The 17,493-nt window shown below is 37.9% G+C and overlaps 1 protein-coding gene across 2 annotated transcripts in view; it reads right to left on the bottom strand.

Annotated features, from left to right (window-relative positions):
• Nucleotides 1-17,493, bottom strand: part of shroom3 (shroom family member 3) — a 457,480-nt gene that overhangs the window by 198,847 nt on the left and 241,140 nt on the right. The window contains exon 1 of one of the 2 annotated variants that reach the window (XM_063043472.1): nucleotides 15,869-15,968. The exons of the other annotated variant lie outside the window; for it this stretch is intronic. Coding sequence (XP_062899542.1) covers nucleotides 15,869-15,906 — 38 coding nt within the window. The 5' untranslated portion in view covers nucleotides 15,907-15,968. Of the gene's footprint in view, nucleotides 1-15,868; nucleotides 15,969-17,493 lie in introns of those variants that run through there. 2 annotated transcript variants of the gene reach the window in all.

A 17,493-nucleotide genomic window follows, 5' to 3' on the forward strand; every position in this document is an offset into this window, starting at 1 on the left:
TAATTGATAAGATGCAAACATGTATTGCGGAACATCAGTCGGCTATATCTGATCTTCAAAAATTCGCGCAACAAAGTGAGCTTAAGATGGGGAAAATCGAAGAAACAATTAATGTAATGAAGAAGAAACTTGACTTTTTGACTTTTAAAAACTCTGACTTGGAATCTAGAATGCGACGGCAGAATTTACGAATGATCGGCGTGAGAGAAGCCGTTGAAGTTAACAACCCCATGAAATATTTCTCTCAACTTTTAAAAGATGCATTCCCTACTGTATTTCCTGACCAACCACCGTTACTGGATCGTGTTCACAGAATCCCATCATACTCGTCTAGGTCAGATAGACCTAGGCATGTTATTTTACGTTTTCATTACTTTCAAGACAAGGAGAGACTGTTTCAATTCGCTCGATCTAAAGGTTTCATTGATTTTTCGGATCTTAAGTTCCGATTCGTGGAAGATTTCAGTAAACCAATCTGGGACCAACGGGTCCGTTACAGATCCGTGATGTCGGAATTCTATAAGATGGATTTAAGACCAGCGCTGCTGTACCCTGCACGTCTAAGGATTCGCATGTTAGATGGAGCCCTTCGTTTTTTTGATTCTCCATCGGATGCCCAGAGTTATCTGGATCAACTTTCATCTTCAACATCTTAATTGCCTTTTTTTTTAATTTTCTCCGTTGATCGGAGGCTGTGAATTGGTTGGTTTTAACTTTTCTGTGCCCTATTTGGGCAGAAAAGTTTACTTTTGATTTCTTAATATGGCTGCTAAACTTTCTTTTTAACTGCGTCATTTCTTTCTTTTCCCAGGGGATTCTGGGTGGTTACTTCCCTTTTGTCATCTTACGTATTTCCTGTGCGGCCTTAAATTTTGTAGTTTTTTTTAAATTTTATTCTGTTTTGCTTTTTATAATCACTTTATGTTAATAATCCTATTTTTTTTTGTTGCTGTGTCTATTCATGAGTTTGAGGTTTATTGTGGTTTTTTTTAATATATATTTTCCGGCTTTTGTTCTGTTCTGTGTGTATTCTAATTGAGCTAACTTTTTTTTTACTTATTTTTTTACTGTTTTACAATTAGCTGATCCTTTTCATATTTATACCTTTTTTTTAGGGAGCGTATACCGGAAGTCATGGGGGTAGTTTTAGCGCTTGCTTCTTTCTGGCGGGTCTGCTTTAGATTTTGCCTTGGGGTCTTGGGGTGGGGGGTGGTGGGAGGGGCTTCACGTTTTAGTTTGTTTTTCTTTGGGCTATATACATTATTGAAGTACTGGTTGCGTCCTTTTCCCCGGTATCTTTTGTATGTTCTGTTTCCTCTCCGGGTTTGTGGGTCGCGCCTATTGTCAATCCTCCTTGTTGTGGGTTGACTTTAGGATTTATGGAGTCTATTATTAATTTTGTCTCCTGGAATACTAATGGTCTTAATCATCCTATTAAAAGAAAAAAAGTTTTTAAAGTGTTCCGGAGACTTAAAGCACAAATTTTATTTTTACAAGAGACCCATGTACGGAGGGGGGACAGACTACGTTTTTTCAAATTCTGGAAGGGTCAACAATTTCATTCGAACTCCAATGCTAAGATTCGAGGCGTCTCTATTTTTATAGATTCCTCAGTTACTTTTATACAACAGGATATTATCTCTGATCCGAATGGTAGATTTTTATTGGTTAGTGGTTTACTATTTAATAAAAAAGTAGTTTTGGTTAATGTTTATGCTCCTAATATGGATTGTCCGGAATTTTATAAATCATTGTTTGATCAGTTTCCGAATTTGAACGAGTTTTCATTGATTTGGGGCGGAGATCTTAATACCTGTTTATCTCCAGCTTTGGACCGTTCGGCTCCTTTACGGACTTTACCTAATAAATCTGCAAATTTGATTAATTTTTTTCTTTCTGATTCTGGGTCGACGGACATTTGGCGTTTTCTGCATCCTCAGGAAAAAGATTTTTCCTTTTTTTCACATGTTCATCATTCCTATTCAAGAATTGATTATTTTTTTATTGACTCTCGTCTCATTCCTTCAGTGATTAAATGTGATTATGATTCTATAACCATTTCGGATCATGCTCCACTTAAGCTTTCTATTAAAATTATGGCCAATATACCAAACAATAGACAATGGCGTTTTAATTCGCTGTTGCTTCAGGACTCGGACTTTGTTAATTTTATGAATGAACAGATTGAGCTTTTTTTTACAATTAACCATACAGAAGATATTTCGGTTAACACTCTTTGGGACACTTTTAAAGCCTATATTCGGGGTCAGATTATTTCGTATTCCGTTGCTTTGAGGAAGAAACAGAAGCAGGAGGAGATGGCAATTGTGGACAAGATTAAAGAAATTGATAAGAAATATGTTATGGCTCCTTCTGAGGAGCTATACAAACAAAGAACTGAACTTCAAATGGAACACAGTTTACTACTCTCGTCCTCGATTGTAAACCAATTAAAGAAAACAAGAAGTGATTTTTATGTTCATAGTGATAAAATTGGCAAGCTGCTGGCTAATCAATTGAAATCTAATTATGTTAAATCTCAAATCAATCAGATTTATAACCAAAATGATCGATTGATATTGGATCATGTGGGGATTAATCAAACCTTTTGTGATTTTTATTCTTCTTTATATCAATCAGAGTCTCCTCGAGATTCTAAATATATGAATGATTTTTTAGATAAGTTAGACTTCCCTCAGATTTCACAGGATATGTCTTCTTTATTAGATACTTCCATTACAATGGATGAGATTAAGAATGTTATTTTTTCTATGAATCTGGGGAAAGCTCCTGGCCCTGATGGGTTTACCGTTGAATTTTATAAATGTTTTGCTTCTTTATTGATTCCTTGGCTCTATAAGGTTTTTGAGGCTTCTTTGAAACTTGGTAAACTTCCGGAATCTTTTAATAGAGCATCAATTTCTTTAATACTAAAGAAGGATAAAGACCCTGCTCAATGTGCATCTTATAGACCAATATCTTTATTAAATGTTGATTCTAAAGTTTTTTCTAAGTTATTAGCAAATAGACTAGAAAAAGTACTTCCTTCTATTATTTCGGAAGACCAAACGGGTTTTATTAAAGGTCGTTACTCTTTTTATAATATTCGTACATTGTTAAATATCGTTTATACTCCCTCACAAAATGTTCCTGAGTGTGTTATTTCTTTAGATGCCGAGAAAGCTTTTGATAGAGTAGAATGGCCTTATTTATTTAAGGTGCTTGAAATGTTTAATTTTAGCTTGAAATTTATATCCTGGATTAAACTGTTATATCACTCCCCTGTAGCCTCGGTTCGTACTAACTCTTTAAACTCACCTTTTTTTCCTCTCTTTCGTGGTACTCGACAAGGCTGTCCTCTTAGGCCCCTATTATTTGATATTGCATTAGAACCTCTTGCAATTGCTATTCGAGAATCTTCAAATATTACTGGGATAACTCGGGGATTAAAGTCCCATAAATTATCACTCTATGCTGATGATTTACTTTTATATATTTCTAATCCTGAGAGATCTATTCCTGCTGTTTTAGAGTTATTAGCACAATTTGGTCTTTTCTCAGGTTATAAATTAAATCTTAGTAAGAGTGAACTTTTTCCGATTAATAAACATCTTCCCTTATATTATAAATTTCCATTTAAATTGATTAATAATTACCTTTCATATCTTGGGATTAAAATTACTTGTAAACATAAAGATTTATTTAAGACTAACTTTTTACCATTAATAGACCATATTACTCAACTTTCATCTAAATGGTTTCCCTTATATTTAACTTTGATTGGTCGTATTAATGCAGTTAAGATGTTTTTTTTGCCAAAATTTTTATATGTGTTTCAGGCATTACCAATTTTCGTTCCTAAATCTTTTTTTGATAAAGTCGACTCTAAAATTTCTTCATTTATTTGGCAGAATAAGAATCCGAGACTGGGTAAAATACATTTACAGAAAGCTAAGAGAGATGGAGGTTTAGCATTACCTAACTTTAGATTTTATTATTGGGCTATTAATATTCGACATATGAAATTTTGGTTACTTGACCGGGACATACTATCTATTCCTAAATGGGTAGCATTGGAATTACAATCTGTTCAGGGTTATACACTTGGTTCTATTTTAGGTTCATCTCTTCCCTTTGATTCGAAACGCCTTAAGCAGGTCTCTAACCCGATCGTTAAATATGCTTTGCGTATTTGGTTTCAATTCAGAAAATTTTTTGATCTTAATCAATTCGGGTTAGCGATTCCTATTTTAGGTAACATATTTTTTCCTCCCTCTTTTACGGATCGCGCTTTTCAAACTTGGAAGACTAAGGGTATTTTACGGTTTTTGGATTTATTTTTAGATGGTTCCCTTATGTCTTTTGAACAATTATCTAATAAATATAACCTATCAAGAATACATTTTTTTAGATATTTACAAGTTAGAAATTTTCTAAGTACTATACTTCCTTCCTTTCCAATGCTTCCTCCTATATATATTTTAGATTCGATAATTAACCTTAATCCATGTCAGAAAGGTGCATCGGCTATGATTTATAATATTATTATGAAACTCAGGAAAGCTCCATTTGATAAGATTAGGGTAGATTGGGAACAGGAATTGGGGCTTACCATTTCTGTGGATGATTGGGGGCAGATTTTACAATTAGTTAATACTTCCTCTATTTGTGCTAAACATTCCCTAATTCAATTTAAAGTGGTGCATAGAGCACATATGTCCAAAGATAAGTTAGCGCGTTTTTACTCGCATATTAATCCTTTCTGTGATAGATGTTCGGGGCAGATAGCCTCTTTAACTCATATGTTTTGGTCTTGCCCTACTTTGGAAACTTTTTGGAGAGATATTTTCAATATTATTTCTAAGGTATTAAATATAGATATCTCTCCTCACCCTATTACTGCTATCTTTGGACTACCTAAAATTTCTAGTAATCTTTCCCCTTCAGCCCGTAGAATGATTGCATTTCTTACTTTAATGGCGAAAAGATGTATTTTACAACATTGGAAAGAGCTTAATGCTCCAACTACCTTTTTTTGGTTTTCTCAGACGATTTTATGTTTGAATCTGGAGAAAATTAGAAGTAACCTTTATGATTCTTCATTTAAATTTGAACAGATTTGGGGACCTTTTATTCGATATTTTCATTTAATGTAATATTTACCCTTCTTGTTTTTTTTCACTGTTTTAATGGAGGTCGGGATTGAGGACGTGATTTTAAGTTTAACTCTGTTTGGTTTCAAGTTAGCCCATTGCTTTGCTTTGCTTTTAGTTAGTTGCACGGTGGGTTTTTTTTGGGGGTTTTTTTTTTCTTTTTTTCCATTGATATATATAAAATCTAGTATACTATTATGTTATCTTGGTTTCTTATGCTTAAATTACATTGTTTGTAGTATTTTCTTTTTGGTATTGTTACCTTTTGGAATTTTATTATACTTTAACATTGTATTAATGTTTATATGGCTTACCTTTTTTGTATACTTACTCAATAAAAAGATTTAAAAAGAAAGAAAGAAAAGATACTTCCATTACAATGGATGAGATTAAGAATGTTATTTTTTCTATGAATCTGGGGAAAGCTCCTGGCCCTGATGGGTTTACCGTTGAATTTTATAAATGTTTTGCTTCTTTATTGATTCCTTGGCTCTATAAGGTTTTTGAGGCTTCTTTGAAACTTGGTAAACTTCCGGAATCTTTTAATAGAGCATCAATTTCTTTAATACTAAAGAAGGATAAAGACCCTGCTCAATGTGCATCTTATAGACCAATATCTTTATTAAATGTTGATTCTAAAGTTTTTTCTAAGTTATTAGCAAATAGACTAGAAAAAGTACTTCCTTCTATTATTTCGGAAGACCAAACGGGTTTTATTAAAGGTCGTTACTCTTTTTATAATATTCGTACATTGTTAAATATCGTTTATACTCCCTCACAAAATGTTCCTGAGTGTGTTATTTCTTTAGATGCCGAGAAAGCTTTTGATAGAGTAGAATGGCCTTATTTATTTAAGGTGCTTGAAATGTTTAATTTTAGCTTGAAATTTATATCCTGGATTAAACTGTTATATCACTCCCCTGTAGCCTCGGTTCGTACTAACTCTTTAAACTCACCTTTTTTTCCTCTCTTTCGTGGTACTCGACAAGGCTGTCCTCTTAGGCCCCTATTATTTGATATTGCATTAGAACCTCTTGCAATTGCTATTCGAGAATCTTCAAATATTACTGGGATAACTCGGGGATTAAAGTCCCATAAATTATCACTCTATGCTGATGATTTACTTTTATATATTTCTAATCCTGAGAGATCTATTCCTGCTGTTTTAGAGTTATTAGCACAATTCGGTCTTTTCTCAGGTTATAAATTAAATCTTAGTAAGAGTGAACTTTTTCCGATTAATAAACATCTTCCCTTATATTATAAATTTCCATTTAAATTGATTAATAATTACCTTTCATATCTTGGGATTAAAATTACTTGTAAACATAAAGATTTATTTAAGACTAACTTTTTACCATTAATAGACCATATTACTCAACTTTCATCTAAATGGTTTCCCTTATATTTAACTTTGATTGGTCGTATTAATGCAGTTAAGATGTTTTTTTTGCCAAAATTTTTATATGTGTTTCAGGCATTACCAATTTTCGTTCCTAAATCTTTTTTTGATAAAGTCGACTCTAAAATTTCTTCATTTATTTGGCAGAATAAGAATCCGAGACTGGGTAAAATACATTTACAGAAAGCTAAGAGAGATGGAGGTTTAGCATTACCTAACTTTAGATTTTATTATTGGGCTATTAATATTCGACATATGAAATTTTGGTTACTTGACCGGGACATACTATCTATTCCTAAATGGGTAGCATTGGAATTACAATCTGTTCAGGGTTATACACTTGGTTCTATTTTAGGTTCATCTCTTCCCTTTGATTCGAAACGCCTTAAGCAGGTCTCTAACCCGATCGTTAAATATGCTTTGCGTATTTGGTTTCAATTCAGAAAATTTTTTGATCTTAATCAATTCGGGTTAGCGATTCCTATTTTAGGTAACATATTTTTTCCTCCCTCTTTTACGGATCGCGCTTTTCAAACTTGGAAGACTAAGGGTATTTTACGGTTTTTGGATTTATTTTTAGATGGTTCCCTTATGTCTTTTGAACAATTATCTAATAAATATAACTTATCAAGAATACATTTTTTTAGATATTTACAAGTTAGAAATTTCCTAAGTACTATACTTTCTTCCTTTCCAATGCTTCCTCCTATATATATTTTAGATTCGATAATTAACCTTAATCCATGTCAGAAAGGTGCATCGGCTATGATTTATAATATTATTATGAAACTTAGGAAAGCTCCATTTGATAAGATTAGGGTAGATTGGGAACAGGAATTGGGGCTTACCATTTCTGTGGATGATTGGGGGCAGATTTTACAATTAGTTAATACTTCCTCTATTTGTGCTAAACATTCCCTAATTCAATTTAAAGTGGTTCATAGAGCACATATGTCCAAAGATAAGTTAGCGCGTTTTTACACGCATATTAATCCTTTCTGTGATAGATGTTCGGGGCAGATAGCCTCTTTAACTCATATGTTTTCGTCTTGCCCTACTTTGGAAACTTTTTGGAGAGATATTTTCAATATTATTTCTAAGGTATTAAATATAGATATCTCTCCTCACCCTATTACTGCTATCTTTGGACTACCTAAAATTTCTAGTAATCTTTCCCCTTCAGCCCGTAGAATGATTGCATTTCTTACTTTGATGGCGAAAAGATGTATTTTACAACATTGGAAAGAGCTTAATGCTCCAACTACCTTTTTTTGGTTTTCTCAGACGATTTTATGTTTGAATCTGGAGAAAATTAGAAGTAACCTTTATGATTCTTCATTTAAATTTGAACAGATTTGGGGACCTTTTATTCGATATTTTCATTTAATGTAATATTTACCCTTCTTGTTCTTTTTTCACTGTTTTAATGGAGGTCGGGATTGAGGACGTGATTTTAAGTTTAACTCTGTTTGGTTTCAAGTTAGCCCATTGCTTTGCTTTGCTTTTAGTTAGTTGCACGGTGGGTTTTTTTTGGGGGTTTTTTTTTCTTTTTTTTCCATTGATATATATAAAATCTAGTATACTATTATGTTATCTTGGTTTCTTATGCTTAAATTACATTGTTTGTAGTATTTTCTTTTTGGTATTGTTATCTTTTGGAATTTTATTATACTTTAACATTGTATTAATGTTTATATGGCTTACCTTTTTTGTATACTTACTCAATAAAAAGATTTAAAAAGAAAGAAAGAAAAGACTCTATCGCATCCGCCTCCGCCACCGTTGCCGGCAGCCCATTCCATGCACTCACCACTCTGCGTAAAAAACTTACCCTTGACATCTCCTCTGTACCTACTCCCCAGCACCTTAAACATGTGTCCTCTTGTGGCAACCATTTCAGCCCTGGGAAAAAGCCTCTGACTATCCACACAATCAATGTCTCTCATCATCTTATACACCTCTATCAGGTCACCTTTCATCCTCCGTCGCTCCAAGGAGAAAAGGCCAAGTTCACTCAACCTGTTTTCATAAGGCATGCTCCCCAATCCAGGCACCATCCTTGTAAATCTCCTTTGCACCCTTTCTATGACTTCCACATGCTTCCTGTAGTGAGGCGACCAGAACTGAGCACAGTACTCCAAGTGGGGTCTGACCAGGGTCCTTTATAGCTGCAACATTACCTCTTGGCTCCTAAATTCAATTCCACGATTGATGAAGGCCAATACACCGTAAGCCTTCTTAACCACAGAGTCAACCTGCGTAGCAGCTTTGAGTGTCCTATGGACTCAGACCCCAAGATCCCTCTGATCCTCCACACTGCCAACAGTCTTACCATTGATACTATATTCTACCATCATATTTGACCTACCAAAATGAACCACCTCACACTTATCTGGGTTGAACTCCATCTGCCACTGCTCAGCCCAGTTTTGCATCCTATCAATGTCCTGCTGTAACCTCTGACAGCCCTCCACACTATCCACAACACCTCCAACCTTTATGTCATCAGCAAATTTACTAACCCATCCCTCCACGTCCTCATCCAGGTCATTTATAAAAATCATGAAGAGAAAGGGTCCCAGAACAGATCCCTGAGGCACTCCACTGGTGACGGACCTCCATGCAGAATATGACCCATCTACAACCACTCTTTGTCTTCTGTGGGCAAGCTAGTTCTGGATCCATGTTTTGTCAATAGCTTTCTTTTTCTCTATAACACAATGTACCTGGGACAGTTTCTGTTTAAGATTCCCAACCTAGGAAGAACAGACAGGTCACCGAGGAACATGGAGATAACAATTAAAGATTTTAATCAAAATAGTTTCACTTTATATAACTGTGTTCTTTACCCTCATCCTTTGCGACTGGAATCAACAGTTTTGGGTGTGGATGTGTAGAGTTCGCATGTTCTTCCTGAGAATGTGTGGGTTTTCACTGATGTTTATGTTTTGGCATCTCCAATACATCTTGGTAGGTTAACTGGCGAATGTTTATTACTCCAGTGTCGGTGGGTGTCAGGAGAATTGGGGGCTGGGGTGTTGATTCGTAAATGAAAGAGGATAGGTTACAATAAAATAAGAGGGAAAATGAGACTGATAGGCTTATTCTTCAGGGAGCAGGCACATATTCCAAAGGGCTGAATGGACTTTTGTATGTTGCAATGGATAAGTAATTGAAAGTGAGCAAGATTACCAACTGTTCCTTTTAACAAATAATTCTTGCACCTATTGTGTTACGTCTTCTGTAATCAAGACTTAGTTTCCACTGCTGCAGACATTAAAACTGTAAAAAGACACCTACGTATGAAATTTGCAAAATCCTTGTCTCAAATATTTACTTTCCTGTCAGCTTGCCTGCTAAGAACAATTCCAAATGCTAGTTAATTTTATCATGGCAAAACAACAGTGTGATAAACACCGCTGCACAGTCTCGGTATCTGCCTTGAAATAAAGTTTCCCAAAATGTTACAAGAAAGTGCAGGATCAGTAAACAATCACACAAATAACTACTCAAACAACGTGTGCAATTACTTAGAAACAAACCTCCATAACTTAAAAAGTTTCCAAGTTAATGACCAATGCAATCAAAGGTGCTTTTCTTTCAACAAACCAAATCACTTTTAGAGTGTACTTCATTGAATTTACATTTTTTTTGTTAATTTTCTATTATCAATAAATTTCTGTGGATACTGAACCTTTAGCATTATAAAGTATTCTAAAGTGCTTCATAGCAACATCACTAGACACCAGCCACATGAGGAAGAAGACCATTAAATACGGTGATGAGGTGGGTTTACAGAAGTATCTTAAAGCTGCAAAGGAAGGGACAGCACAGGAGAGCTTCAGGAAATACCACAGCTTAGGATCTTGGCAGATAAAGGCAGTATTACTAATGGCAGAGCAATTAAAATCGTGGCAGCAGAAAAAGGCACTATTCGAGGAGCACAGATACCCCAGGGAGTTCTAGGGCTGGAGGGGCTACAGAGACATGAAGGGGTGAGTTTGAGGCCATTAAGTTCATAGTAAGAAATAGACCTTGGAAATACCTGCATCTTCTACCCAGTCAATCTTCAAATGTTTAAGAGCCTACATATCACCTGAAGAATTAGAGGAGCCAACACCCTTGACCACTGTTACACCACCATCAAGAACACTTACCGTGCCATCCCACACCCACAATCTGGAAAGTCCGATCACCTGCCTGTACTTCTATTCCCGGCATAGAGGCAGGCTAAAGACTACAGCACCATTGGTGAAGATCAAGAAAGTATGGTCAAGGGAGTCAGAAGGGCACTTACAGGACTGCTTTGTGCACTGAACAATATTCAGGGATTTCACTGAACAATATTCAGGGATTTATCTTCAAGTCAGGGCAAGCATTAAAAAGGGCTAAGAGAGTTGTAAAAGAGCGCCTGAAGGCTTTATGTGTCAATGCAAGGAGCATTCGTAATAAGGTGGATGAATTGAAAGTGCAGATTGTTATTAATGATTATGATATAGTTGGGATCACAGAGACATGGCTCCAGGGTGACCAGGGATGGGAGCTCAACGTTCAGGGATATTCAATATTCAGGAGGGATAGACATGAAGGAAGGGGAGGTGGGGTGGCGTTGCTGGTTAAAAAAGAGATTAACGCAATAGAAAGGAAGGACATAAGCCGGGAAGATGTGGAATCGATATGGGTAGAGCTGCGTAACACTAAGGGGCAGAAGACGCTGGTGGGAGTTGTGTACAGGCCACCTAACAGTAGTAGTGAGGTCGGAGATGGTATTAAACAGGAAATTAGAAATGTGTGCAATAAAGGAACAGCAGTTATAATGGGTGACTTCAATCTACATGTAGACTGGGTGAACCAAATTGGTAAAGGTGCTGAGGAAGAGGATTTCTTGGAATGTATGCGGGATGGTTTTTTGAACCAACATGTCGAGGAACCGACTAGAGAGCAGGCTATTCTGGACTGGGTTTTGAGCAATGAGGAAGGGTTAATTAGCGATCTTGTCGTGAGAGGTCCCTTGGGTAAGAGTGACCATAATATGGTGGAATTCTTCATTAACATGGAGAGTGACGTAGTTAATTCAGAAACAAAGGTTCTGAACTTAAAGAGGGGTAACTTTGAAGGTATGAGACGTGAATTAGCTAAGATAGACTGGCAAATGACACTTCAAGGATTGACGGTGGATATGCAATGGCAGGCATTTAAAGGTTGCATGGATGAACTACAACAATTGTTCATCCCAGTTTGGCAAAAGAATAAATCAAGGAAGGTAGTGCACCCGTGGCTGACAAGAGAAATTAGGGATAGTATCAATTCCAAAGAAGTAGCATACAAATTAGCCAGAGAAAGTGGCTCACCTGAGGACTGGGAGAAATTCAGAGTTCAGCAGAGGAGGACAAAGGGCTTAATTAGGAAGGGGAAAAAAGATTATGAGAGAAAACTGGCAGAGAACATAAAAACGGACTGTAAAAGCTTTTATAGATATGTAAAAAGGAAAAGACTGATAAAGACAAATGTAGGTCCCCTGCAAACAGAAACAGGTGAATTGATTATGGGGAGCAAGGACATGGCAGACCAATTGAATAATTACTTTGGTTCTGTCTTCACTAAGGAGGACATAAATAATCTTCCAGAAATAGTAAGGGACAGAGGGTCCAGTGAGATGGAGGAACTGAGCGAAATACATGTTAGTAGGGAAGTGGTGTTAGGTAAATTGAAGGGATTGAAGGCAGATAAATCCCCAGGGCCAGATGGTCTGCATCCCAGAGTGCTTAAGGAAGTGGCCCAAGAAATAGTGGATGCATTAGTGATAATTTTTCAAAACTCGTTAGATTCTGGACTAGTTCCTGAGGATTGGAGGGTGGCTAATGTAACCCCACTTTTTAAAAAAGGAGGGAGAGAGAAACCGGGGAATTATAGGCCGGTTAGCCTAACGTCGGTGGTGGGGAAACTGCTGGAGTCAGTTATCAAGGATGTGATAACAGCACATTTGGAAAGCGGTGAAATGATCGGACAAAGTCAGCATGGATTTGTGAAAGGAAAATCATGTCTGACGAATCTCATACAATTTTTTGAGGATGTAACTAGTAGAGTGGATAGGGGAGAACCAGTGGATGTGGTATATTTGGATTTTCAAAAGGCTTTTGACAAGGTCCCACACAGGAGATTAGTGTGCAAACTTAAAGCACACGGTATTGGGGGTAAGGTATTGGTGTGGGTGGAGAATTGGTTAGCAGACAGGAAGCAAAGAGTGGGAATAAACGGGACCTTTTCAGAATGGCAGGCAGTGACTAGTGGGGTACCGCAAGGCTCAGTGCTGGGACCCCAGTTGTTTACAATATATATTAATGACTTGGATGAGGGAATTAAATGCAGCATCTCCAAGTTTGCGGATGACACAAAGCTGGGTGGCAGTGTTAGCAGTGAGGAGGATGCTAAGAGGATGCAGGGTGACTTGGATAGGTTGGGTGAGTGGGCAAACTCATGGCAGATGCAATTTAATGTGGATAAATGTGAAGTTATCCACTTTGGTGGCAAAAATAGGAAAACAGATTATTATCTGAATGGTGGCCGATTAGGAAAAGGGGAGGTGCAACGAGACCTGGGTGTCATTATACACCAGTCATTGAAAGTGGGCATGCAGGTACAGCAGGCGGTGAAAAAGGCGAACGGTATGCTGGCATTTATAGCGAGAGGATTCGAGTACAGGAGCAGGGAGGTACTACTGCAGTTGTACAAGGCCTTGGTGAGACCACACCTGGAGTATTGTGTGCAGTTTTGGTCCCCTAATCTGAGGAAAGACATCTTTGCCATAGAGGGAGTACAAAGAAGGTTCACCAGATTGATTCCTGGGATGGCAGGTCTTTCATATGAAGAAAGACTGGATGAACTGGGCTTGTACTCGTTGGAATTTAGAAGATTGAGGGGGAATCTGATTGAAACGTATAAGATCCTAAAGGGATTGGACAGGCTAGATGCGGGAAGATTGTTCCCGATGTTGGGGAGGTCTAGAACGAGGGGTCACAGTTTGAGGATAGAGGGGAAGCCTTTTAGGACCGAGGTTAGGAAAAACTTCTTCACACAGAGAGTGGTGAATCTGTGGAATTCTCTGCCACAGCAAACTGTTGAGGCCAGTTCATTAGCTATGTTTAAAAGGAAGTTAGATATGGCCCTTGTGGCTACAGGGGTCAGGGGGTATGGAGGGAAGGCTGGGTTCTGAGTTGGATGATCAGCCATGATCATAATAAATGGCGGTGCAGGCTCGAAGGGCCGAATGGCCTACTCCTGCACCTATTTTCTATGTTTCTATGTTTCTAAGTCCTGAATGAATACAGCACAGTTGTCACAGACTTCATCAAAATCTGTGGATGATTGTGTGCCTTCAAGAACATACCGGACATTCCCAAAAAAAAAAGCTGTGGATGAACCAAGAGATTCGTAGTCTGCCAAGGGATAGATCTGTGGCATTCAAGATCAGTGATCCAGGACTGTACTAGACATCCAGGTACAACCTACAGAAGGCTATCTTAAGAGCAAAGGAACAATTCTGATTGAAGTCAGAGACAGAATTGAATGCACATCAGCTCTGGCAGGGTTGGCAGGCCGTTACCTCCTACAAAGTGAAACCTAACATCAAGAATGGCAGTGACGCTTCATTCCCAGATCAGCTCAATACCTTTTATGCACACTTTGAAAGGGAGCATAAAACTACATCTATGCAAATTCCTACAACATCAGGTGACCCTGTGATCTCCGTCTCGGAGGTCAACGTCAGAAATTTTTCATCAGGGTGAAATCTTGCAAGGTGTCAGGCCCCGATGGTTTACCTGGTAGGGCACTAAGAACCCGTGCCAGACATCTGGCAGGAGTGTTCAATCTCTCTCTGCTACTTCAAAAGGGTGACAATCATACATGTGCCCAAGAAGAGCAGAGTGAGCTGCTTCAATGATTATCGTCCAGTAGCAGTCACATCTACAGTGATGAAGTACTTTGAGAGGTTGGTCATGCCTGAATCAACTCCTGCCTAAGCAAGGACCTGGACCCACTGCAATTTACCTATCACTACAATAGGTCCACAGTGGATCCAATCTCACTAGCTCTCTACTGGGCCTTGGATCACCTGAACAAAAGCAATAAGTCAGGCTGTTGTTTATTGATTACAGTTCAGCATTCAACACAATCATACCCTCAGTTCTAATCAAAAACCTAAAAACCTGGGCCTCCTGGTGCTACTGGATCCTCCACTTCCTCACTGGGAGACCTCGGTGTGTGCAGATCAGAAATACCGTCTCCACCTCGCTGACAATCAACACCGGAGCACCTCAGGGATGTGTGCTTAGCCCACTGCTCTACTCTCTCTACACCCACAACTGCGTGGCTAGGTACAGCTCAAAAGCCATCTATAAATTTGCCGATGACACAACTATTGTTGGCAGAGTTTTAGATGGTGACGAGGATGCGTACAGGAGCGAGTTAGATCACCTGCTGGAGTGGTGTCGCAACAACAACCTCGCACTCAACATCAGTGAGACCAAAGAATAGAATGTGGACTTCAGGAAGGGTAAGTCGAGGGAACACGCACCAGTGCTCATCGAGGATCAGAAGTGGAAAGGGTGAGAAGATTCAAGTTTCTGGTGTCAACATCTCTAAAGATCTATCCTGGGCCCAACATATTGATCCAATTACAAAGGAGACACAACAGTGGCTATATTTCATTAGGAGTTTGGGGAGATATGGTACATCACCAAAAACAGTTACAGATTTCTACAGACATACCACGGAGAGCACTCTAACTGGCTGCATCACCATGTGGCATGGGGGGGGCCACTGCATAGGATCGGAAAAAGCTGCAGAAAGTTGTAAACTCAGCCAGTTCCACCATGGGCTCTAGCCTCCCCAGAATCCAGGACACCTTCAAAAGGTGATGCCTCAAAAAGCAGCATCCATCATTAAGAACCCTTGTCCCACAGGACGTGCCCTCTTCACTTGCTACCATCAAGGGGAAGGTATAGGAGCCTGCAGATCCACACGCAATGTTTCAGGAACAACTTCTTCCCCTCCGCCATCAGACTTCTAAATAGACAAGGAACCTATGAACACCACCCCACTCTTTCTTTCCTTTCTTTTTGCTCAACTTATTAAACAATTTTGTTATATACTTATCATAAATTATAGTTTTTATTACTATGTATTGCAATGTAGTGCTGCCGTAAACCAACACATTTCACGACAAATGCTGGTGATATTAAACCTGATTCGGATTCGGAGAACCAATAACCACCTTTGATTGAATTACATTTGTATATCTTGAGGAGCTTACCTCTGAATCTTTCTTTCCATGTTATAGTTATTGTCCATATTGATCACAATCACTCCCTTTCTGCATGGTTGAACATGCCTTGCCGGAGAGGCTACTGGATATTTTCCACACAGTAAGTAATCCAGCAATAAACCGAGATGTACTTTGACCATCATTAAAGCATTCACATCCTGCTCGGCTTCTTTGAGGACTAAAATGATTATAATGCACACGCAACAGATGGTAGGCCTTTAATGAAAAAAAAGTCTTGGTCTTGTTTTCTGGGAGGAAGCTTAAATCTTTTTATACTGCTCAGCAATTCCATGAATTCATCAACGAAGCTAGATAAAACCACTCTTTCAAAAAAAAACTTTACAAGTATGGGAAAGTGATATCTTGCAGTTACTTCTCAATTAAATTCATTCACCTTAGTTAAAAGGTATTTCCCAATATTGGTGCTCCTGTTTACTACTTGTCAAATCATTTCAATAATGAGGTAACTTGAGAAATGAATTCACAGCATGAAGACCCTCTCCTATGCTCACACTTTCATTTTGCTTGCTTTACTACTTGAAATGATGGCATTCAAGTACTCCAATTATCTTTTCAACTCTAAAATTAAGAGTTGACTACATTGCTCTTCATATTTTGAACACTAAATTAGTTCTGTTGCACCAAACACTCCAGGTCAGAATGATCAAATCATAAGTGATTACATTTATTTGGTAACTGGATCTTGAGAATTTTCCTAACGATTACTTCACAACATTGCCTGTAATAATTTAATGGCTATTTATTGTAAGAGTTTAAGCTGACACAAGATGACACAGCCTGCAGTTTATTATTCATTGTTTGCTCAATTATTTGACATGACAGATCCCCACCTTTTCATTCCCAGACCTAACATAAAACAGTGCTCCAAATTGGCCTGTCTGGTGAGGCAGAATTCTTGCACAACTGAGTTTTAAATTGCAGAACTAACATCCTAAAAAGTATTTTAGAAAAAAACATCAATTCAACGTTCCTCATGAAACTGGGATTTAGAAATAGCCACAAAGTTATGTAACAGATATCGATGAATATATTGCAATGAGTATAATTACTTTGAGTTTTAATGTTGATTTTAAACATCTGCCTTATTCATTTTTGCTACGTCTAGTCTGAAATTATGACATCACCAAACTTCTCCTCAACCCCAAATAGGATGTTTTTATTGATCCAGCAAGTTATTGTTGATTGGAAACCCAACAAGGGAAGAAAATCTACTCAACATCAGTATATTATTGAATAGAGTTAACTCGCAGAGCATTTCCAACTCTAAGTTTTGAAGAACTCTACAGGTGGTATTTTTGGACTGCAGGTAAGTGAAGGGTTGAAGGGAATAGATGGGACAGTAGAGGTGAGATCATGAACAATAGAGAAAGCTTTGAGGGAACTTATGTCCTACTCCTAATCCCTTTTTTAAGTTAACATTCCAGCAATTTATTATTTCTTGGAGCTCTTTATAAGAGTGAAAGAAGCAGTACAGTACAATACAGATGGTAACTTATACCCCCAGAGAGCAGAATTCAATGCTGACCTCAGTTACTGTCTGTATGGTGTTCACATCGTTTGCCTGTAACTGCATGGGGTTCCGTCCCATATCC

Source organism: Mobula hypostoma, chromosome 3 (assembly GCF_963921235.1).
Source record: "Mobula hypostoma chromosome 3, sMobHyp1.1, whole genome shotgun sequence".
Taxonomy (NCBI): Eukaryota; Metazoa; Chordata; class Chondrichthyes; order Myliobatiformes; family Myliobatidae; genus Mobula; species Mobula hypostoma.